Here is a 26,008-nt window from a genome sequence, read left to right as displayed (position 1 = left end):
AATAAAGAAATGCGCAGCGAACATTCTTTATTTGGTGGCGTCGTGAGCATCTGCAGCGCCTGCTGTTAAACTGATGAAGATGTTTGCTTGCGACGTTGGGCTCTCTCGTTCATTCTATAAGGGCGATCCATCATCATTTTATAGCTAAACTTTTTTGACAAAGCTCATTGTAGTTTAGAGATTTGCGAGATACATGACTGACTGACTCACTCACCGACTAAATAATGATTAATGAGTAATGCTTTCAACGAACCACTTCATGATTTTTATACATACCGTATACAGATAAAATGTTCTAAATATTGGCTTGACAGTCTTGTTTAAAGGTCAACATAGTTTCAAAAGACTTTGTTTGAAGCTTTTATAGGCCTTAAATAAAGTCATGCAGGTAAATCCAGGCCAATAACCACTTAATTTTTCCCGAATGCCATTACCCGTTGCATTTCTTCCAGTTTTAGTGCATGAATTCCTCTTCATTCAAACTCAGCTTCCTGTGGAGTGTGGCCACGGCGATTTTAGTTGGCAAGTTGATTTTTGATTAATTTGTAGCCTTGTGTTTTGATAACTAAAACGTTGTTTAGAAACCCCCCTTCGAGTGTGCGCGAGGAAACAGCTCCTCTTACTTACGATCGTGCACTTTACGCATTGATTCAGCCAGGCACCTAAAAATATCGTTCTCCAGAGCCGGATCAAAGCCGGGGTCAGCTCCTCCGTGAATCCCGCCCTACCGTTTAGCCTAAATAAACCGAAAGGAGGGGCCTGTCCGCGACAGAGAAGCGAAGGGTCCCGTTGTGAGCGCTGGAGAGCCGTGCAGCGTGTGTCAGGTTTCATTCAGAGAGAGACTCAGGCGCTCAGCAGTCAGACAAACCCGTCAAATGGCACGACCGAAGCGCGCAGACTCCCACTAGAGCCGGAGCTCACTCAACAATTATCTCCATGCGCTTGGATGAGCGGCATGCCTCAGTCGAGGTCGTTTTGAAGATCGAGTTTTCACACGAAAAGCGCTTTAACTGCCAGGAAGGAGAACTTTAATCAGTTTATTTGAGCACGAGCCCGTTCGGTGGTGGATAAACATCACACAGCCTAAACAGGTCTCGCAGACATGGAGGACATGAAATTGCGAGTATCACCTCAGTCCGGTCTGGAGAGGACCTGCGTCCAGCATCCCTGCCAAAAGCGCCTTGTGACAAACTGGAAGGACGCGTGTGCTGTCTGCGTGTGTTTGATCTCGTTTGGAGTTTGCGTGTTGCTCTACCTGAGGACGTCGGACCTACAGTCCAGGGTGCTCAGTTTGGAAAAGGACAGAGACCCCCGCACCTCCAGCTGGATCTCTCTGGAACAGGTGGAGCCCGTCCTGTGGAGTCGACTGGATCAGATATTAGAGGAGGTGAGCGGTGACTTTTACGACGTTTGTCTGTGGTTGTAATGATATCTAGTCAGGCGTATACAAGTTATTTGCTTGAGTCATGAGTGCGAGGACAGAGTGAAAGAGAAGATGTCCGTGTTGTCTCACCTTGTTGAAGTCTCTGCGAAAGTGCGTTGTTCAGAAAGTTTAAAGAGCACAGAGACTTCAGGGGTGGAAGATGAGGACTGCGAACTACTTTAATGTGTGTTAAAATATGAATTCATACCAAATCTCCTCGCCCGTAAGTTAGTTTGTTTATTGGCCCTGACGCGTTTGTTTACGCACTTTCACTGAGCACACACGCTCGTGCACATGGATCAGAATTAGTTTCTGATTTTTGTGACCAGTTTTCCTGGTCTTTTTTTTTTTGTTCTGTTTATTAACTGTTATTTGGAGTTATTTTATTCCTATGCTTTAGCTGTTTGTAACATTGTACTTTACTGCGTTTTACTCTTTTCCCAGTTTCATCTCAGTTACTCGTTTTTTAAAGATAAAAAAAAAAACTACTTTATTTGTTTAATTTTACTCACAGAGTAAATAACTTTTTTTAATAGTGACCTTAAGTAAGCGACTTACTTTATATTAATATTTTACACATTAAATGTCATTCGCCGTCATGCATAAGTAATAAATAACTCAATCCTGGCTAATGAATTAAGTTTAATATGAATTATAGCTCTTCAAATGCCAGATCAGAGTCTTTTACGTGGCTCAAAATTTTTGCATTGCTCTAGAATGAGTGTCTATAAATAACACAGTCATATTGCCAAAATTTCCTGCTGCCATTTTGACACATCCATTAGTGTGTCTTAATAAAAGTGCACATAATTGATGTGATCCAGTAGATGCCCCCCCATTAGACAGAATTTTAAGCGAAGTCTGAAAGCTACTGAAAGCTGTGACTGTTGTTGTTTAGCAAAACTATTTATTTGCAGCATGCAAGACCTGCTGAACACATTGTGTCACTGTACGACCACCTGTTTTACATCACCAATCACGCACTTAGAGCTCTCGCCAGCTTCAGTGCTGTGTAGAATAGGATTGAACCTGGTGAGGTGGAGAAAAGCATATATATATATATATATATATATATATATATATATATATATATATATATATATGTATATATGTATATGTATGCAGTACGTTGCCTGCGGCTGTGGTCCCTTCCTACTGGCCTCTGGTGGTTCATCACCTAGCTGCATGTAAAATATTTGAGGTGCTAAAAGTACTTGGGTGGAATTTAACTGCCAACTCACTATCTGCGGTCTATAAAGTAATAGAGTCTGCAGAGGATGATGGAGGTGAATATTTAGTGTGTTAATGAGAGTACGCCAACTGGAGTTGAGTCAGCCAAGTGTGAGTCAGTCTGAGTACGCTATCTGAATAATGTTGAGTCATTTAGAGGTGGGTCTCATTGAAATCTGTCATGAACATATCCAGGGCGTACAAATATGTATTTGATTTGCTTATTAGAAACTAGGCACCTTTCAGGCATTTTTAACATGCAAAAACCAGATAAAGAATTACAGGCTTATTGCAATGAGAATGTAATGAGAGTCATCCTTCAGAATAATGGCAATTACTAATAATAAAATGTCCACATGCATTACAGTAATGAGAGTTTTGGAGGAAAAATGCTTAACTGTAGTGAAAAACATACTGAAATAGGATTCGGTTTTGTTCAATACTGATGGGCCTTTGAAAAGCATCTGAAATGTGTTTATCTCAGGGGTGTACTGTTATCAAGGGCAGATGTTTCTAATAGACATATTGACAACCGACGTTTCAGCATCACCGTAAAAGTTGCATGTATACGTCTCCATTAAAGCTGAGAAACGTATACATTGGAAGTGCTTGTTGAAGGTTAGAACGGCGCTGATTTCACAATTTATAAGAGAACGTGCCTTTAGGGGTGTAATCAAGATCTGTTAAGGGTGGAAAGTAGCTAAACGTGAGCGAGTAAGAGAGAGACAGAGAGAGAGAATGAAAGAAATGGAAAGAGCGATAGAGTTTGGCCTGCAGGCACAGAGTCTGGGGGTCTTAGTAGTAAACGGACATTGGAATTGTAAAACGTTTTGTCATCCTTTCAAAATAGATTGTTAAAACCAGATCAAATACTGGGCATCGAGTTACCATTAAAGCTGGGAGGCAGAGAATGTCACCTCCCTCCCAACCTATCCCTGCAAGCCCTGGGCCATCAGCTGTCTCATGCCATTACCGCAGCCTTACCATTAACATCACGTCATCTTAAAGTCAGCACGAAACATGTTCGCAAACCATTTCACTTCCATATGTTGATAAAAATAACGGATCCAAATAAGGGTTTTCGTAGCGCTGACATTTTCTGGGTCCCAAAGGAAACCTTTCAGCAGATTATTCTGAGATAAACCATTTTTCTTTCTTGATGTAAAGAACATTTAAATGATTTAAAGACCTTTTTTCCTACCTGGTCTCGTGGCATAAAAGTACCTTGGTGCACTTTTTAGCTAAAAAAAGTACAAATCACAAAGCGGTTTCCAAAATAAATGAACACTAGAAGCAGTAAAAGAAGCAGGGAGCACCTTTTAATTTAATTGACACCTGTAATTTTCACACAATCACTTGAAGAATATCATGTTATGAATATTAATATGCTGGGCTATTTGAAAACGGATGCTTTTGAATGCTAGCGTCACACATATCCAGCTTCATATCTGTGTTTTTTCACTGACGGAAGGTTTGTTCGGTAGTTCACGGAGTACAGAGATGTACTTGAGAGACGAAGAGCTCCGGTTTCAGTCCTGTGTAACTGCTGTTCAACAAAACAGTTCAAATCTGTGTAAAAGGAAGTTGAAATGACGCAGCTATATCAGTTTTGCATTTGTTAACATTATCGAGTAGGTTTAGGGTTTGATTTGGTGTAGGGCATATTTCCAACATGATAGAGAACTTTTAGCAACAGTCCACAGATATCTCAATTCTAAACTGCCGAAATACATACTTATATTAACATAATAAAAGGGTGCCAGGGTTCACATATTGAATCTATGTTTTAGCGCCACTCGATAAGGCACGTAAAAACAGTGTTGCAAAAAAAGTGGTATATATTTTTATGAGACCAGTTTGCATTTTTTCCACCATAAAGAACCTTTGGTCTAATGGAAAAGACCCATGAATGTTATAGAACCATGTATTCCATTATAAAAGCTTTGTTTTTTAAGAGTGTAATCGTTTTCAAGTTTTAATGAGATGTTTTATGAGAAAAAAATGGAGGACAGGATGTGATATAGAATTGCCTGGATTGTAAAAAGTGGCTGTTGCATTCCAAAATAAAGCCAGATGGTTGAAAAAAAATTTAATTGTCACATCAGTCGAAAAAGTCGTTTCAGAGGCGTCCAAGTTATTACTTTTTGATGAAAGATTACGAAAAACAAACATTTTTTTTCTCTCTTTGGAATAGCATGCACAGATGAATCGTGCACAATAAGACCAGAGGTGCGTATTAAGAAAGCAAACAGGGTCATTGTTGATTTCATGTTGACTTTAAGAACACCTTTATTCGAGCATAAAGGAACACACCCTACCAGAATTAAATGCTTCAGTAACTTAATGTGCTTCAGAATGAAAGTCTTTGTTGCTTTAGATCTCGTTCAAGGTGCTTCCCATCAATGAAACCCTTCATGCTTACTTTTCATCACTGGTTATTGTTTGCTCGCCGTAACACTGCATTAGCGTTCATTTTTAGATTGAAGTGAAATGGTTTTGAGGTGTCTAAAAAACTGAAAATGCTTAGAAAGTATTCTAAAGAAACATGTTATTTGGGAACGCAGGACTGGAAAATCATGAGTTAAAGCTCTGGCATTATCCCTGGACATTGCTCCTGTGGAAAAGCAGTTTACGCGCAGCACAGGTTCCCTCCAAATTGTAATGCATTTTCCACGGCTTCTGTGCTCGCGGAACAACCGTCTGTTGGTTAACCTTGCTGTCACACGTACGGTATATTTTCATCTCAGCATTCTTTAGGTTTTCCTTTTCTTCTTAACCCCCATTAGCTCTATCTGGTTTACAGTATCTGTAGAGCTGCCCAGTTCAGCAGCGTGGAAAAACTGCTACAATGGCTTGTAGTGTCTGAGAGTGGTTTGAGTGAAGACTTCTCCAGCTGGGAAGAGGGTTTTGCCAGTATCAACCAAATAAAGCCCTGGAACCATCGATGGTTAAAATAAACTGGGGCAAGAAAAATGTCCGATAGCGGTCTCAGAATTATTTAGCTTCGGTTTTTCAATATTTGAGGAAAGGCATGACCTGTAATACCACAATGCAGATGGCTGACAAACTTTACAATTCAGTCATAAATGTATCCAGTCAATGATCGCTCCAGCAGTGAAACGGCTCTACATACAGTGGATATGTCTGTTATAGCTGCGGTTTTGTAAGCTTGGGCTAAAAATACAGTAGTAGCTCCGTTTAATGTCTCTTTTATGGAAATTTCTTTCTTTTTAAGAGCACAAACTGTTCTTTAAATCCTGTTCATCTATATAGCGTTTGCTTTGATTCCTTTGCTACCCTGGAGTTTCTAACAAACTGGTTGGCTTCGAAAAGTGACCTACATGCATTGTTAATCAAATACCTCACTGCTCACAGACGTGATGCTGCTAATAGAGCGAACGGCTCCTAAAGCTATGCAGAAACAATAGTTGTGCCCTGGTGAAGGTCAGATATGTTTGTCAAGCTTCATAGGTCGATGTAAAAATAGCTTTTTAAGGAGATTTTTTAAAGTCTGTTTGAAATGTCACATAAATATATTCATATGTTTTATATATATTAATAAATATATGTATGTACTTTTATTCAGCAGGGACACATGATTGATCAAGTGTGACAGTAAAGACATTCATTTTGTTACTCAAGATTTTTATTTTAAATAAATGCTGTTACTTTTTCTTTTTTTTTTTTTTTTACAAAAAAATCTTTAAAAACGTTTTCCACTAAAAAATTTCAAAATGGATAATAATACATTTTTCTGAAGCAGAAATTTTGTAATGCATTTTATAATAACTTCAGAAGGATCACATGACACTATCGACTGAACTAATGATGCTAAAAATGTAGCTTTACCATCACAGAAATAAAATACATTTAAACATTTTAAGTGAGTATTTTACAATATTACTGTTTTACTGTATTTGTGATAAATAAATGCAGCCTTGGTGAGCATAAGAGAATTCTTTCAATGCTAGGTGAATGTGTTAATAGCAAATATCTAACACCGACTACGGTAGATTTTTATTGTACCTTATGTACAATGTGGTCTATTTCTGCACGTCTGACTTCAAATGTCCTGTTTGTTTATTTCCAGAAATTAGCAGCACGTCTGCCGAAGATCCGTGAGGCTCGGGATGCTCCTCACAGCTGCATCTGTCCACCAGGTACGTCTCTTAACCCCATTCATCCACAGCTCGGCCCTCCTCGGTGTCTACACACCTGTGAGAGTGTGCTCTGCCTGTCACGTCTCACATCGAGTTAAATGTATTCTGCGGTTAAGCCTTTTGAGCTTTCCTTCCTCGAAACAGTCTTTAGTCTGCAGGTATGTGAAGAGATGCTATTGTTGCCAGGATAGAGATGTGATGGACTAGATCTCATTTCCCACGTCATTTAAAAGAGCGAACAGAGCACTCTGCTCTGTGTCCCGTTCACTGGTGCCCTCGGACTGGCATTGCTGTGGTGACAGGTGCAGGCGTATTTTCGGGGCCCTGTTGGCAGTCATTGCTTTCACTTTGTGTTTGAGTGGGTCGTGATGCAAGCCGGAGGGTTGGGATGGCGTCATCTGACTGGCCCTGAGCGCAGGGAACAGTAAACAAAGTTCACAGAGTACGACTAACAAGTCACATCCGTATGTCAGACAGGGCTCGTTAACTCTTTGGGGGTTAAATAAAATTTTTTATTCAATATTAAATATGAATATAGTATTGTTTTTATAGTAGTAAGTAATTATAGAGTCAAACAATATAATAGAATATTAATAATTTATTAATTAATACTTAAAATGAATGTATATATATATATATATATATATATATATATATATATATATATATATATATATATATATATATATGTATATACAATTTGTTTTATATAAAAAAAGTTAAATGTGTGTGATAAATTATTAACTTAAAAAGAAATATAAATGTAATAATAAAAATTGTAGAAATATGAAATAATAAATTAATAATACATTATATAATTTTTTTTTACACAGCTGGATAAATATCTAAACAATTTTAAAATGTATAATTTAGATACAGGATGATGTGTATATTTTTAAAAATTAAAACATAATAAATTACTCACACATATATTAAATTGGCCTCACCACTTTTTCTACTACCAGCGGAGCTACATTTTAACTTGCTTTCGTAACATAACCTCCAGATGTCAGTCATTAGACAACCTGTTGTGTTATAGCCTTATGCTTGTGTGTGTGTGTGAATTTACACATCTCCGAGAACCATGCCAGATGGTACAGACATCTCCTTGTTAATTAGGCTAGTCAGTGCTAGTCATTGTTGTGTTAACTGAGTGGGAAGTGACTTCAGACAGCGTAGTGAAACCAGTTTAAGATGGACATGTCTTGGATAGGCACTTTCGAACCAGGTGTGGGGACCATTTAACAGCAGGCATCCCAGATAATGGCCGTGTTGGTTGTTTATTGCTGTGCCGTGGGAGAGTGTCTGATCTCGCAATGCACTCTGTTTCAACCATTTAATGCAAACCAGGCAAAACATCAGCACAAATGCCCATTAACTGTAGATACAGTACGGTCTGTATACATCACGGACGGTTTTATGTGTGCTATGTGTGTGTTAGGTGGTGTCCACATATATGTTGTTCACCATGTGGCCAGCTGCCGCTTGTCAATCATTTCAGCACGCAGTGTTCAGATGGCTTCCATTCCATTGTTTATTTTGAGTGCTCAGCGGTGGGTAATAGTCTGTGACTCCTTCATCAAACGCACAGACTCGCTTGTATACGTAGGGCATTGATTTAATGTTTGGGTTACAGCTGAGGCGTAATAACTGCTCTATTCACAAAGGTGTAGTTGTATGAACCCATCAACAAAATAGTGCTTTAGCGTATAGTTAGCGCTTCCTCTTCCAAGTTCATAAAGAATGCTGTGTGCATGTCATGTGCGGTTCAGCCCAAGGACAGCATGTTATTATTCTTGGCTTGGCGCGTTTAAGCGAAGACGACTGTCTTTGAGAGTATCTGGTGCTTTTATATACAACTGTTTTGTTTTCGTTCTGCGTTTAGTCCGAGCCTGGTCCACTTGCGGTGCTGCTAGACTCTCAAAACAGCTGGCATATGGGCTTGGGGAAAGTTTCAACACATCCAAATGAGTTTATTTTTTCAGATTTTGCCAATCCCAAGGGGCTCCAGAGGTTAAGTTCACTCAACTCGTGTTTAAAAACCCATTTGGCTCGTTCTCATTCACTCGGAAATCCTCCAAGATTTGTTTTTATTAACAAAGTCAGCGTCGGTTCATACACGCAACTGTTTACCCTCCAGCGCTGCACATTTCAGCACTAATGCAGTAACGGTGCCACGCATTCTTACTGTGAAGAAAGATATTGACCATCCCCGAGTCATCTTTACACTGCAGGTATGAATAAGCCTCTGTGGATTATAAGGCTGCAAAATATTGGAAATAACTGACATTGTGACATTTTGTTTTCCTGTAATCTGTTGCTGTAAAAACTACCTGATGATTTCTGTTGCCGTGTTTGATGGGAGAAATCAGATCAGTGTACAATAACTGGGGAGTACATCTGAATAGATTTCTTTCTTTCTTTCTTTTTCTTTCTTTCTTAATAATAATAATAATAATATTTATATATATATATATATATATATATATATATATATATATATATATATATATATATTATTATTATTATTATTATTTTACTTTTTTGGAACCTTTGGAACTTTGTTTGTTTCTTTCAATGCATGATTTGTGAAAAAAGGTGAAATATAAAACACATGATATAAAATATAATATAATACACTGACTCATTTGACTCATTCAATACACTGAAAAAAGGATAACATTTTACAACAAAAGGTAAGTTGTTGCAAAAAATTCATTCTAGCTACATTAAAAAATAGTTAAAAGTTAGTCAACTAAATTAATTTGTTTAAATGTAGCTAAAATGAACTCAATGCCATTGTGTACCTTAAAATATTTAGTAAATTTAATTAAAAAAATGTTGGGTGTGAAACTATAAACTATGAATTTTTTTGATAAATAATTGTATTTTTGTATAACTATAAAAGTAGGCAACATTAATAATTTCTAACATCAAACCAGTTTGCTTACTAAAGTTTAAAGTGAAATGCAGCACAGTCTTTTAGTAACTGGTTAATTACTGGTTAATTAATATATCGTGCAACTTTAGCTATTAGAATAGTTGTCACATTACAATTTTTTATATATTATATGATATTTAAGTAAGTTTCCCTCACATTGCTGTAGAATAATTCATTAATATATTTTAAACCTTCATTGTTTTTAACCATTATGAAAATTATACTAGACAGGTTGCTTTACATGAACGTACAAGGTAAAAGAAAATGTGCTCCAGATAACATTAATACAGGTTCACTTGCAGCGAGGATAAAATGATTTATGCGATCACAGCTCGTTTTGTGTGTTGATTTATTAGCCGCCAAGAGCATGAAACCATTGATGAGACATTTAGAAACCAAACACTCAAAACAAACCAGCCGAAACGACCTTAATACTTTAATAAATATTTAAGTAAATTTCGGTCTTTGATTTTGTTTACTTCTGTACGATAAACAGTGTTTTGGTTGTCGCCGCTTGGTATAACCAGTTAAGCAGCTCTAGTTTATAAGTCTTTTAGGTCAATTTTCAGCGCCTGTGCTGTTTAGCTGTGACCTTCTGAACAGATGTGTATATATAAACATCATTATTAAAAAAATGTTGTCCGCGGCTTATCGTAGATGGCTGGATGTGTGACAGTGCTGTTAACAGCGACTGACGCAATGTCGCTATTTAGTCATCGGAGAAAACAAGAACGCGGGGTGTATACATAACGACAATGATTTATAGCTCCAAAAAATGTTTTCGGGATGGCGTGTTTATCTGCCCAGCCTCTACGCTGGTATCGGAGGGTGACGAGAAAACCAAATGCACACGTCTGGAGGTGCGAATGAACTGTGTAGACAATCGTGGCATACTGATGGATACGATGCTCTTTGTTCTAGCGGAGATTTGTAAAAACGATCCTGGAGGCGCTTACTGCCAACAGCTTTGTCAGAGTACAGGAAAACTCCCATGACAGTTAGATTGAATCCAGGCCCAAGCACCCAGAACGCTCTTGAATCCACACATTGTTTCACGAGAAGCCGAATGGCACTTTCTTGGACAAAGTAGTAGGAAACAGAGCGAACGAAAGAGACCGCCTCCCTCTCGGCTTCTACGTACCCTATTGCACTTATTTCTGAAAAACCGAAGAGCCGATCGCCTGAAGGATTTAGCGCCGCCGTGACTTGTTTTCCGACCGCAGACAAGCATGGGTGGCTTTAGTCGTGTCACCAGGGGTCGTAAGGGATCGAGTAAGAGTGCTATCTTTAAACGTGTGCATCACAGAGACCTCTCTGTTGGATTGTTTTGGGTGCCGTAAAGAGGGGCACGATGGATTTCATCGCGTGGGATTAATCACGAGTATAACAGGAAGGGTGAGAGGCCTCTAAAGCCCCATGCTTCACTGCAGGAAGTGACATTTGGCAGTTTACCTGGATGCGCTCCGAAGAGAAGCCATATCTAGCGTGTGTAATCTGAGCTCGACTCCGGGAACTTGATGTATGACATATTTGCCATATTTAACATCCCCATCATCCCTAAATGCTCAACACAGCCAAGAGGAAAAGTGTGTTGCTCAGAGGGTGATTGAGTTCTCAGTTACACGTCAGTTAATTATCAACTCGAATGTTTTCCTAATATGACTTAGAAGTAACAAAAATAGATGCAAATGAGGCAATTGTTGACAAACAGCAGGAGTACTATAAAATGCAGATGCCTAATATAACCAGAATTTAGTGATAAATATTTAGCATCTTTTGATTGCGTACTTTAGTATCTCATAGTATCCTAGTAAAGTGGGAAGTTTGAAGCCTTGTGTTGATATCTTCCGAAATTCTCAAAACGCTAGTGAGATGACAAGGGTATTTTCTCATTAGAGGTTTCCAGATGTCTCTACATTTTAATCTCATTGAAATTACAGAGACATTAAAGAGATAGAATTTGCGGTAGAGACTGTTCACAAAAAAGGGTTCGCAAGCATCATTTGGTTGAGTCTTACACACCACTGATTGGCCATTACACTCACGTGCTCTACAGCCATGTCTGTGATTGGCTACAATGCTTAATTCTTCAAAAACAAGATGCAATGCTCCTTAAAAAACCTTTGATGCTCTACAAAGAAATCCCACACATGAGAGTTTTGAAAGCAGCTGACCATCAGCAGGTACCAGGTGCTTCGGAAAGACTTTTTACATTTTTTTATATTTCAGTGTAGACTGGTCATAATACTAGCTAGTCTAAAGACATTTAATTGTTTGTCTTGACTGAACCAAGCTTGAAGCCAATACATTGGAATTGCTATAGTCACAAATAGAAAGTATTTTTCAGCTCATTGCTTTTTGTGGCACAGAGACATTGGGATTAAATAGCTTTTTACCACTTGTTGCTCTATTGTGTCACTTTTTTGTGCCAAACGCTCTTGCATTATGGCTGTTGCATTGCACACAGCACACGGTGTCAGAGTTTGTGTCTCCAGAGCTCCCACAGGGATACGGTGCACACAGCACATGGCATTCTGGGCACTCAGAGAACGCCCAATGCATTGCCTGATGACAGACCAATGCAGACCCTCAGAACCGGATCAAAGAGCTCTGCGGTGCGTGTTGGTAAGAGAGAGAGAGAGAGAGAGAGAGAGAGAGAGAAATACACAGAAAGATTAGAAGCAACCTCACAGTGCTCAAATTAACTAGTACATTGAAACCAGTTAATACAATCTCTCGAACAGCACAAGAGGAAAGGAAAAACGCTCTAGCAGTTGCAGTTAAAAATGCCTTAATGCTCTTGTAAACAAGAGGCTTCCTCTGATCCTCACAGCAGGGTCAGGTGAAAGGGTCGTGCTGCTGGTTATTTAAGGAGCTCCAAGTTCACCTTGACATGTCTGCTGACAGGAAGAGGGGCTTTGGATCTCGTTTCCTCGCCCGTGATTACTTTACACCGCAGCTGCCAGAGAGCAGCCTTTACTTGGGAGAGGTGCAGCCTGCGAGTCATGACCGACACAGACGAGAGAGCTTCAGATGGACAGAGAGAGGATGAGACTGTGAAAGTTGGGAAAACTCAGAACTGGCTTCCTTCACGAGCGAGAATCTATTTATACTGCCGATGCATATATTAACCTGAAATGATGAGTTTATCTGTTTCTGATGACCGAAAAGACTAAGTTACATTTGAAATGATTCACAACCGGTCACAACCCGATAGCCGGTTTTGTACGTGAGAGAGAGAGGGAATAATGTGTCTGTTTTTCACATAACACATGTTGTGCTGGATATTTATTCCTGATGTCTTCGCAGAAGGTATCCACTTTGTATATTTGATTCTAAACAGTTTGAATCTTGTGGAAATATTTGTGGCTGTAGAGAATGATGGCACGAGGAATCTTCACTCGAAACAACGGCAAACGTTTTATGAAAATTTAGTGGTTAAATGTGTTACTCTAGGAATGTTGCTGCAGGAAATGCACAGTCGGTCCACTGCGGTTGGCCAAAAAACGAGCAGCAGTTTTTGATTCTACAGATGCATGATAGCGAATCTGTTAAGGTGAAATTAGGTGTAATCAAAACCCAACTCCATTTAGCCTGTCATAAAAATACAGTTATGTAATGAAAAACTGTACATTGTCTGGAAATCCTGCAATATTATTTGAGCTGTAACAATGCTATGGCTCTCAATTTTTTAAAAAAATGCAGAGAGGTATGAAAATTGTTTCCTAGAATTGGGTTTACATAATGGCTGAATAATGATGCGTAGAATTATGCACATAGCTCAGTGAACAAATAAACCGAACGTGCAAATAATTTAGCAAATTGTCATATTGTCAACATTCCCTCTTCTTGTATATACTGATTTGCTAAGGCTCCAAAAATAGACACCTCAGGACAAACAAACAGCAACCTACAGCGTGATTTTGGTTTACAAACAGTTGTGTCACTGTTGGTTTGCTTGAACAAACTTTAAAGTGAGCACAGCTTGTTGAAATCTGTGCAGACGTCATTAGTCACTCTCTGGGAAGAAAAAAAAAAACATTAATAGTCAAATAATATGTAAAATCCAGATACTAATGTCTCCATTTGTAAACAAGAGTGCATTTTTCTCAAAGAGGAGATTTCTCACAAATATTTTGAACGAGGCAGAAATTCATGCAGGTTTAGATTTTCTTTGGACACGAACCAACAAACACAAACATCTTCCCACCAGGTCTTAGATTCAGAGACATTTTAAGTGCTTCTGCAGATGGTGATAAAAATTAGAAGTAAACTGAACCGATGCAATCTCCCAGATGAACATAGGAATGATATCAAATGCTGTGCAAACTCGTTGTGGTCAGTTATACTGGTCTTTTTAAAATAGGTTAGTCAGACGCTGGAAGAATAGCTTTAGTTAGGAAACCTAAATCTTTCTACTTTAAAAGATCGTGTGTATTTGTGTCTCCCGCTGAATTCCTTTCGTTACACACTTTGCACACCCGGCTTTTGGAAGAGATACAGAATCTAAAAATGTACTGTAATGTGTTGTGCTGAAAATGTAGAAAATTTGTCTGTGGCTGTGGTCAGGCCACGTAAGGTCAGGCTAGCACTGGTCCATCTGGTTAACCAAATTAAAATGTGCACTAATAGTTTAATTAAACGTATAATTTAATATAATATCAATTTTTATTAATGACTTTGATCTAAATGCATAAGTCTTATTATTAAAAAAAATATATTAGATAAAAAATATGTTTTGTATTTACTAATAATGTTTAAATTATCACAAAGGTTGGCAACACAAAGATTTGCATGATTCGTACACATTATAAGTCTTATATATATTCATTCGCTATTCAAAACTGATTGTAAAATGACGACTGAATAGCTTTATTTGGTGTATGTCAGATCTGTTGGCAAGGTACAGATCTTGGAAAGTGTGTTTCCTGCTACAGTGTCCTTTACGATAGATGTTAAGCTGAAATTTGATTAAATAGGGGTATTCGCAAAGACAGCACTGAAAGAATCCAAACCTAAAGTGTATTTACGTTATGTTCCAGGTCATTGAAGCACCGGGAATCAGTACATTTCATTGTAGACTGGCTGTAGGATCTGTATTTACTCTGAGTCTGATAGTCTGATAACATAAACCAGTGTGGTTTGTGTGCGTGTGTGCGATTCATGGTCCTGCTCCCCTGAGGTCGAGTGTGCGCTGGCATCATGGACTGAGGGCCCCGTGACTCGTAGCAGATTTCCTGTGGGCATCAAGGTGCATTCCCCTCACTGCTGCTCACAGGGAGCTCGCTCACTTCTTATGTTAACAGCTCCGGGCAGACGTCCAAAAACAACAGTTTTTATTGAATTTGAAAGAAGAAAAAAATCCCCTATTGGACTATTTTGTTCCTCAGGCTATTGCTTTAACGGTAGTTGAAATTGTAGTAGCACATTTCTAAAGGTCGTGTGTCACCTTTTAGGGTCTAAGACTAATTAAGTGCTTGAAAGTCTTAGCAGAAGAGGTTGTCGCCAGCATGGCCCCCCGCTCGGAGGCAAATTTCAGCCCTTAATTCCTTCAAATATGGCTAGGTTTGTTTTACATGGCATTCAGAAAGAATTTTCCCCTCCATACAGTATTTATGATAGACTTGCAATTAATTAGCAAAAAGTCAGGCTGATTATTGAACTACATTTTTAGTATTTAACCACTAATTTGATCAACTCATATTTGGCATTCATGTCCACAACAGAATGATGCATCACATAGGATAATATAATGCTTTCATATGTTTGCAAATTGAAATCCTTTAAACATTACATGATTTACAATGACTTTTTGCAATGGCAGAATTACATGCATCTGGGCATTTGTAAATACGAATTAATCGTAATATTAATAATGATCTACATATTTTAAAATAATATTTCAGATTACTATAAGATGTAATTGTGGATTAGTCTGGTTAAAGTTTAAAAGATGATGCAGTATAACTAGAATATAGCCAAATTTCGGTTATTATTCTTACGCATGTACATTTTATATTGTGTTAAGTTAGAGGAGGTTAATGGTTCCCGAAGGCATGTAAATACAGCATAAATGTGATCTGTTAAATTCTATATATTGTTAAACATCAGAGGAATGAATTGGCGGTCATGACCCAGAATTGGCAGGAAAGTGGCCTGCTTTATAACAACATTTCATTTCTTACTGAAGCACAGGTTTAGTTGCTGTGTTTTGTAGAGAGACTCATAAAACATGGCTTTTCGGATTCGTCTGTAATTATAGTCACCTTTAGAAGAGTATATAACGCACAAAGCGCAGGTTTGACTTTCCCCTGTGCTGTGGATCGAATCAGACAAGGGTTTGCTGGACAAGTCAGATACAAATCTCATATCATCAAGATCCTCGCTAACAGAATCAGCCGTGACAGAGCAGGAATCTGTGCACCGTCTAATTTAAAGATTGTTGTTGCTAGATTTTAATCTCTGTTATATGGTCTCTGGATTTCAGTATGAAAAAAGGTAATTTCATAATGATGAAAAGGAGTCTTCATGCATAATCCTCCAGTCTTTCAAGCATGCATGGTCCCAAATAATGAAGAAATCAGTCCTCTTCTGACTAAACCCTTGGCATCTACGCTGCTTTTAGGCTAATAAGGACTAAAACAGATGGCCCAGTATGAAAAGACTCACGTAGATGACTTACCTCTCTCTTTTATGTCCACATCAGGCACTTATTTGGTAAATCGTCCTTGGAGCCATGCTTATGTCATTTCCTCTGAAGTTCAGTCGCCTTTTCATAAGAGACCAGAAATCATTAGATCGGTGACGTGCATGTTATTATTGAGTGGAATTTAAAAAGGATTAGGTCACTTAAAGGTAGCAATTATTAGTTATTAATTTAAGGCCATGTCATAATATGAGGTTAATTTGCCTTTTACAACTAGCGAATGTATTCCACATGATTCATAAATATAATTTCATCTGCATGTGCATTTTGTTGAAAGGACACACTGCTGTAGTTGATTTATATTCTCAGCCATTTATATAGTTTTACAGCATTAAACTTTTCAGTAACTTCAGTAATGTTTTTGTGAATTGTTTTCTAATTATTGTGCAGTTTTGTCAATTTAAAATGTCTGTTTAATTTTAACATATTCAAAAATATATTCCTAAAATGGTAATATATTCTGATATGCTGATTTATTATTGAATGAATCGAAAATTGCTAAATAAAAGTATTGATTTGCTAAATAAAAGTATTGATTTCTTTGAAAAAAATCACTCCAACTCGACTCCAAACTTTAATTGATAGCATATAGTATGTTTTTTCTACTTGATCCAATCCATTGACAAATATAACAAAATAACAAAGAATTTAATATAGCTTAAAGGTTTGCAAATGTTTTTGAGTCTTTCCAGCTTTGCACATTGTGGACGTCTCCCGACATCCTGGAATGACAGGTTTAAGGTTGCATTGGTTTAAGATTTGTGATAACCACCAAAGACTGCTGCTAATTCAGCAGAACAATATCTGTTTCATGGTAAAGGAACTCCTGGAGGCTCACATTGAACCCTGACCTCTCAGCCCCTTCAGTCAGTGCTGATTACCTATAATCCTGTGATGTTCTTATAAGAATGGACGTCGGAGCCTTTTGATTGTCACTACACAAATCCCACCGTTTTTATGGCCCTGTTTTTATACTTATTTTGATTAGGTGAACTTTATTTGCTCTACTGTTCCACTGTGTTCCACTTCAGTGTTCCCAGTGTCCAGCCCCATAATCCCCAATCTTCTCCCACCGTCCGTGTAAAGCACTTAAGAACTAATTTGGCCCTTTAAACAGATAGGCAGCATTTCCTTTCCTTTGTTTGTCCTGTCAAGTCTGAGAGCTTTGTCACCTTTCTATGGTCTTTTACTGTGTTTACCTAAATCAACCATTTTCTCAATCTCTCTCCTCCTCTGTGATTTCATCCCCTCTCTCCCCTCCACTTAGTTTTTCCAGCCTTTGCAAGGATGTATTAAAGAATACTTCTACCCTCAAATCAAAACTAGGACAAAATCATAAAAGAAATACTTGGGTTCAATTCATGTGACTTGCTACAAAGTTACGGCTTCCTTGCAGGCCTTTGATGTTTTTATCAGCATATCCTCAGGACATTGCCAATTTCTAGGTATAAAATTGCCTACATGTTTTTTACATGGAGATTGCGGGTTGACTATTTATTTTTACACATTAGTTTATTACTTTTTCAACTTTTTCTTTTAAAAATGTTACATTTTAATAATTTCTTTGATTTATTTATTATAAAGGTAGCAAAACTGTTTAGTCATATCACTATTTACAAAATTACTATTCATTTACGCTGCAGGAGATGAAGACATTATTTTTCTCTCGGTGCCTGAATGTACTGCCCTCAGACGAGCAAAAAACATTCCCAAGATTAAGATGAGCAGTGAGTTTCCTAAACTCAAGGTTTATTGGATTACCAAATTCATCGAATTGTAAAGTAGCAAGTTGGTTGAGGTTCATCGGTTATATGGGACTACAAGCATTTTTTCAAAAGTGAGTTTTATTCAAGAAGGAATTCAAATACTCCCACAAAGGAATTTCTTTCTGCTTTTTACTTGGAAAGCCATTTCACAAATGAGGTCTATGTGTTTAACAGGGACACTGGACACTGACTTAACTTCCACTCTAACGTCAAGAAGACCTCTGGTTGACTTCCTGGTCAGGGGAATGGGGAAAAGGCAAAGAAAGCATGAGGGAAAAAAAGTGGAAGAGACTGAGGGGAAAAGTTGCCTCAGATGTTTGGGGTTCCAGTTACTTTTTCAATCAAAGCATTGAGAGACCTGTGAATGCCACGTGACGTGTTTTGACCGTCCAGTACGGATGCTTGTGAATGTGTCTGTTTGAGAGTGAACACACCAGAGCTCAATTAACAGTTAAACTGCCAGAGAAGCAAAACAGATGCAAGCTCAGCAGAGGGCCGAAATGTGGCCAGAGTGCGATCGTTTCACACACCCCTGTTGTTTCTCTTCCTCACTGTGCAAATGACTGACACTTATCAATTGCGATATCCCAGACAGGGACGGAGTTCACGGGCCGCGGAGTCAGACGAGCCTCCTGTGCTGTCAACATGCTTCAGGCTTCCCAGAAATCTGCCCGTTTACTCATTTTATAAGACCTTTGGATCTTGCCAACCGGCATGAATTTTAAGAGACTCTGTGGGAAATTACGTAAAATACTCAAGAAGGAAAATAAGAGTGCTGCCAAATTGTACAGAAGTTAGCTTTGCTGAAATAAGGGAAAATCTGTTTGTTAATGCTACACTGTTAGGTATGTAATCCGTCAAAGGGCATTTTCACGGACTCGTTTACGAAATATTTACTTTAGACAAATGAGCTTTTCAAATTTTACGCAGCCAACAGATGGTTTACTAGTTGCACTGGAATTGAGAAACTTAAAGGTGCGTTACATTTATATTGTTTATCTGTCACAGGCTCTTTTCTTAAACAATCAGTATGATGGTGTTGTTGGAGTTTATACTGCCACCTATTGGTGTGGAGGCAGCATTGCACACAATCTAAAGTTTTCAGATACAGATATCAGTGTAGAATAACCCAGGAAAAAATTGATGCATATATACATACATTTATTTCATACTACTTATAGTTCAAATATTCAAAGAATTAGAATTAAACCACTTTTGCATAATGCACATTTCTTAGTTTTAAACCTAAAATGTGCTTAAGTGTCATTGTTGATGAGGGTTATATGACCTTTTATATGCATGATATTTAAAGTGTGTCTGAAGAATACTTGCAGTACTTCCACTTCAGCACAATCAAATATACTTCACAATATCTATAGCTGGACCTCAGCGCTACTTTTAAAGTGCATTAATTACACAATTTATTGTCCCAACTGAGCAGACTTTAAGTATACCAGTTTAGTATGCCAAAAGTACAATTAAATGTTTTTTTATTATGTATTTGTAGTATACTTATCGCAAAATAATTGTGTTTCAGTTACATTTTAGTATATTTGTTTTTAACTAGGGTAACCCTATACACAGCCATATTTTCAACCATTATTAGTTTATTCTACACATCAGTAATCATCTGATCTCATTCACATTGTATTCTATACCACTATTATGAGTAAAGTAATTTTAACTTTTATTAGCCTTCTCCAGTGACACAACCCAACCCTGGTATTTGTCAAAAACAGTTCGTAACTTTTCTTCTGGGCAGTTGATTTGGTGACCTTGGTGTCTAATTGATGTTCTGGTTATGGTAAGGGTCATTTGGCCTGAGAAGACTCTGGTTGTGTTTACTCCAGATTTATCTGCAGGTGTATCTGTGATTGTGTGCTGAGGTCAAAGTTCAGCTGCAGCTCTTCATCAAGCCACTGTTGTTAAGGCATATCTGATGATGCCCTACGGGCCCTAGGGAATGACTTTCCCAGCTGTGAAACAGGAGTGCGAGTGGCCACTTAGTTTGTGTGTTGGGGGAACCGATAGGAGCGATCAAACATGTAGAGGCTGGAGGAACGAGGGGGTTGTAATCGTCTACAACTCCTTAACTATCCTACCTTCCCCCAGCAGAGCCCCAGTTGGTTTGCTCATCTTGCTGTGGAGCATCCGTTTGATGTCCTCAAGATAAACAGGGTTATTTACAGTGCCGAGGGCTTTTACTCAGGGGCCCCTCTCTGGGTTGTCAGGCAGAGGTGTGTGTGTAAGCGTGGGACAGTGTCAGAACCTTGTTCTCGTTTGCCGTGGTCAGAGTAGACTAGCCATATATACACGTGATCCATCAGCGCTGACCTTAACTTGCCCTGATGACCACTCAATGCTTTGTACACTCCATTTTCTTTTCATTTATAGAATAATGAAAGGGCGGCGTAATGACTGGATAGTATTTAGCATGACCTCCTCTTTAATCAGGATGCTCAGCAAATTAGAGCAAACCTCAAATAAGCACCGTAATGCAACCACACACTATGAGTTACCACTGTGATAATAAAGTGTAATCAGACTACAGATAATTGCGTTTTTCAAGGCAGTATATAAATATTCAGTCTTTAGATTAGTTTAACATTCAAAGTTGTTCAAGGTTTTTGAGCTTTTAGCCTTGTCTTTGACACACTGTTTCCTCTAACATGCTGGCCAAAGGCGTTTCCAACAAAGGGTGGTTCTGGGCTGGAAAAATAGACTCACCTTTTGAAACTGAACCTGGAACGAGTAACGACGAAGACCAGAAGAGAGGAAGGATATTGTTCTCACCAAGTACAGTGAAGCTGCACAGCTAAAGCTATCTGTAATTCAAACAGACAAACAAAAACTACTACGCAATTTACAGTGCATTTAATGGCATTAAAAAATTTATTTCGAGAATAATGTCTTAAGCAGCCTTCTACAAAAATAAATTAAATACTTTTAATAATTCTTTTAGCAATAAAGGGCAGGATCACACAATTAAACTGGTTAATCTTTTTAAATTAATTAAACAAAAATCTTTAGGATTTTATAACAGAAATTTAAAATTATAATAAGAGTATTTGTTTTAGAATTTTTAACAAAATTACAGCGTTTTCTTATAAAAACCCTGTTAAGAGATTATTCTCAAAACAACATTACTTTATTCTACTTTTTATACCCCCTTTTAAACGCACTGTAAAAACAACAAAATCAACCCCATTATAATCAATGAAGTGAAAAATTATGACCAACAAACACCGAATTTCTATTTTGTGGCTATGCCAGTCACTTCCGTTTTGTCTGACTTAAAAGTATGTATACTTTTAGGTCAGGCCAATGGGCCAATTGAATGATTCACATTCAATTTTAATACAATTAAATTATTCAAAAGACTTTGTTGCTTTATGTTTACTCGTGAGTCTGTTATGTCATCATTGACCCCTCGGGGGCCAGTAGTAGTAAATGTGAGCTCTTGGAGATAAAATCAAGCATGTTTGCCGGCTCCAACCCTATATTTACTGTACCAATGCCGCAGGGGAAGAGAGGGGGGTTTAAGCTTGGTCTTTCACAGTCACAGGTGAGCTAGTGTGTGGATTGTGTTATCATCTAACCAAAGTGCACTATAGTAATCCAGGATTAGAGCACAAAGTGACTGTGTGCATGTGTGTTGAGGCTTTCTTTTCATGTGCCAACCCTCTAGATCCCCATGTTTGCCTTCTCTCAGTTACGGCTTTTACTGCGGCAGGAACCTGGTAATTGAGCTTAATCCACGACTGAAGTTAAAGATGGAAATTAGACTTTGCTACACTATGTACACAGATAGTGAAAAAAAATAGATTTTGTTGGCGATAGGTTACCGAACGAAATGATGGACGGCAGTTCTTTCACTGTTAATCTTGACCCCTGGTACAGGTTGAGTTGGTGTTTGTCGCTCAACCTATTAAACATGATATAAATCATTTATGGCAGTGTCTCATTATAATGCTCATCTGTTCTTGGAAGGCAGAGATTTGTCTTTTAGCAGCTGACACTGTAAGTTTCAGACTGTCGAAAATGTTTGGCTTGGGTTCATGGGTATCCGTGACATGGGAATGGAATGGACGTAAGAGACATTAGAGATACACAAACACATGCAGTTTTACTTTCTTTACAGACATCACACACATGAATAAACTCTCATGCACACTTGCGGGCCAATGTCAACAGTTGCTAATGACCTTGTGTTTTTCTTTTCTGATGGACAAAGTGATCTTCAAGGGGCTTGAATGAAGAGTTTAAGATTTTATTTATTCACCCTCATGCACCAAACTCGAATAGTGCTGTTTTCTTTGAACACAAAGGAGAAATGTGTTGAATGAATCTTACACGTTGCTTGCAAGCTACTAAAATAAAGTAAAATGGTTACGTTTTGTGATGCTTTGGGACTTTATAACAGTATTACTTTAATCGTATAACACTGCTTCACGCACAATTTAGATGTAATTCTCAAATTATACTGCTGTGATCTCATAATTTAGCATCATTTGCCCTCAAACACTTTAAAAAATGAAGGTGTTTAAAAGTTTCTTTAAAGCGATGCCATAGAAGAAGCATTTTTGGTTCCAGTTCAGAGGTTCTTTAAAGAGACATCTCTTTCTTGCCTTTTTATACTCCGAAGAACCTTATTTCTCCACAAATAACTTTTTGTTAAACAGAAAGGTTCTTCAATTGTTTTTTTTAAGGAACCATTTAGAAGGTAAAAGCACAGTCACTACCATGATTAGCAAAGCACCATTTTATAGTTATTTTACACACACTAAATTTAAATTTTTGTGAATACACCTGTCACTTTGTTTTCCCCTGTTCATACAGACGTTAATACATATGTATTCTTTTTAATAACAACATCATAATGACTCAAATGAATAGTTGCCTCCAAATTTTTTATTCACCTTCTTGTTCCAAACTCTTTTTGCTATTTTAAAATGACACATAATTTTTTGGGATTGTCAAGTACATAAACACACCAAAAGAATCACAAAAGTGCATGCAGTGCTGGTTTGCTTTTAACAGACGGACAGCTTAGTGAATAAAAGCTTAAATTTGAGTTCTTCGTTGTCGTTTTGATCTTTTTTAGAGATTAGCAACCTTTGATACTGTAATTAATATGAACATTTTAAATACCATCAAATAAACAACAGTGCGGTTTTAACAGCATACGAAATTTTCTTTTTTAGAGTCACTCACATTTACCCACTCTGCCAAAATGATAGTGTCAACATACCGTCTGTTTAACTCCCTTACCTTCTCCATCAGGCTGTTGTGTTTATAGTAAAGTGACTTCCTAGAGTCTGGCCGCTCGCATGAACTCTTACTCCTGAAGACTAAACATTGCTGTCTTTGTTAGAGGTTGGTGATTTTGCTGTCATGGCTGACACCTCCAACTCTTGCTGTCTCTGTGTGATTAGTGGTGTGTGTTAAGAAGGATTTCCCCACGTGTGAGGCCCAGACGATGGATTGGGGAGGACTCCGCTGAGCGCCAGCGGTGGGCCCGTGTGCTTGGGCAGAATATATTGGCGTCCCACATCTAACCTGCATTGTGCCTGTGAGGTGCTGTAGATAGAAGGTGCAGAGCAGCCGGTCAGCAGTCGAGGTATTTGGTTCAAAGTTCTGCATGGCTGATCAGAGAGACGGAGAAAAAGAATAGGCCATGATGTGAACAGGGGCCCACATTGTTCTGCACGTAACAGGCCAACAGCAGATGGTGGATGAGCCAATATGGCTTACACACACACACACACACACACACACACGTTGACATGAGTATTCTGGACGTCACATACATCCAGTGTGTTGTCTATCATGCAGCCTGCAGGAACTCAGGAACGGCAATTGAGCAAGACTCACCGGGAGCCTTTCGCAGTAAGATGTTTTTATTGGATTACGAGCTTCACACTGAACACTTCAATGCTTTGATGTTTGATTTTTCCTGGATTTCATTTACTAGAGCTCAAAATAGCACCATTCATGCCCAGGATGTTGTATTTGAATAAAATGGCAATTCCCTTCTGCTGCTCAGGGGTGGGTTGTAAGAAAGGAAAAATGAAAATGATGTCATTATTTTTTCACCGCCATTTCGTTCCAAACCTCTAAGACGTACCTTTTTTTCTGTGAACCACAAAAGGAAGTAAATTGGAACTTTGATCCGAAAAAAACACCAGTAGTTTAACTTTGGTTCAGCGTTATCAGATCTTTTAAAGATATATGATAGCTTTGTGTATTTTTGGTGGAATTCAGAATTAGATTCCACATCTCTGGAATGCTGATAATCAAACAGTTTATGGTCCCCATTGACTTCCATAGTAATTTTTTTTCCCTTCTATGGAAGTCAATTAGGACCAACGACGTTTTTCAGAATTCCTCAAAACCTATTCCTTAAATTTAATGCTAACATTGATTTCTTGCAATGGTAATATAATAAATGCAGCAGTCTGAACAAATATGAATCCAAGAGAACAGTTGTGTTGTTATGTGCTGATCTTTCAGTTACAGACTCTTTGGAAGACAACATCTGTCATCAGAAAATGCAGGTGTGCATATCACAAATCACATGGCCAAGGAAACAGTGACAGTTCAGCCATTATAATGGTGGCAGAGCAGCGGGTGACTTGTTTTCTCTGACAAGCTTTCTGACTTCCCACTGGTGAAATGCCTGGAGGGCAAACATCTAGAGGCCCCTCACAAACTGGCCTGTTCCTCTCCACCGAATGCGAGAAACTCCATATGCTAAACTCTGAGAGGCTCTAGACAAACAAATCCTGTTCCCTGTTTATGTATGTTGTGCAATGGTTTTTGGAGTGTGTGCTTGCACATTGTAAATGCAGAGGAGTTCACAGCTCTCAAAAACGTAATGAGATTTTCACCTTCTTCCCTTGAGAAATATCCCAAAGGCATATTTAAAATATATTAAATCACCAGGAGTGTGAAGCGTAGCTCGTGAAACTTGATGGGCTCTTTAGGAATGCTGAATTTCATTCCGTCATCTTTACACCCGCTGCATACTGACGCCGGTGTCTGCAGTAGCGCTTGGCACCGGGGACTCGCTCCAGGTCTGGTGGAGAGAGGCCGTCCTGGCCACTTGCGCTGCCAGGGATGGTTTATGCCTTCGGTGAGACAGCGTGTTTGGATTCCAGGGTCAGGGTGGCACGCAGTGGTGTAGGGTGACCTGCTCGGCCGACTGAGAGCTTAGTGAAGTCTGGACATTGCCAGAGCTTCCAGTGGATCTGATGAGCAGATGGACAGAACAGTCTTGAAAGAGCAACGCTGATCCTAGACAGGCAAGGAGAGGAAGATACACTAGAGGGAAAAAAAGGAAAAGATGGGGTTCATAGGGTTGAGGTGTGTTTGTGTGTTTTGCTGGAACGCGTTCTGGGAAATGGCAGTGTGTGTGTTCTTGCAGCATGTGACAGGAACTGAGCTGAATCAAACCTCTCCAAAGCACAGAACATCTCAGGATAAGTACTTCCCCTGCTTGAGATCTCCATGGCAATGTAACATTTGTAAGTCAAATAAACACACATGCATATACAGTACACACATAAGTTCACGGGGTTATCCTTGCATGAAACACTACATTCATCATTTTAATTGGGTTTGATATCTTTTAGCATAAGACCATAAAGGAAGAGTTCATCCAAAATGATTCTGTCATCATTTCTCTTCCCTCATGTTGTTCTGAACCTGTATTGCTTTTTTCCCCTGAATTCTTTTGTATGACTATTTCAAAAAAGTACAATTTTCCAAAAAGTATATTAC

The 26,008-nt window shown here is 38.4% G+C and overlaps 1 protein-coding gene across 37 annotated transcripts in view; it reads left to right on the top strand.

Annotated features, from left to right (window-relative positions):
* Window positions 1-745: 745 nt before the first annotated feature.
* Window positions 746-26,008, top strand: part of col13a1 (collagen, type XIII, alpha 1) — an 88,851-nt gene continuing 63,588 nt past the window's right edge. For 11 of the 37 annotated variants that reach the window (XM_043254946.1, XM_043254921.1, XM_043254923.1 and 8 more), the window contains exons 1-2: window positions 752-1,387; window positions 6,744-6,813. In XM_043254946.1, the coding sequence (XP_043110881.1) occupies window positions 1,103-1,387; window positions 6,744-6,813 (355 nt within the window). In that variant the 5' untranslated portion in view covers window positions 752-1,102. Of the gene's footprint in view, window positions 1,388-6,743; window positions 6,814-26,008 lie in introns of all 37 variants that reach the window. The other 26 variants (XM_043254953.1, XM_043254950.1, XM_043254949.1 and 23 more) reach the window with 7 other exon arrangements.

This window comes from Puntigrus tetrazona, chromosome 13, assembly GCF_018831695.1.
Source record: "Puntigrus tetrazona isolate hp1 chromosome 13, ASM1883169v1, whole genome shotgun sequence".
Classification (NCBI taxonomy): Eukaryota; Metazoa; Chordata; class Actinopteri; order Cypriniformes; family Cyprinidae; genus Puntigrus; species Puntigrus tetrazona.
This window is presented reverse-complemented; position numbering and strand designations above follow the sequence as displayed.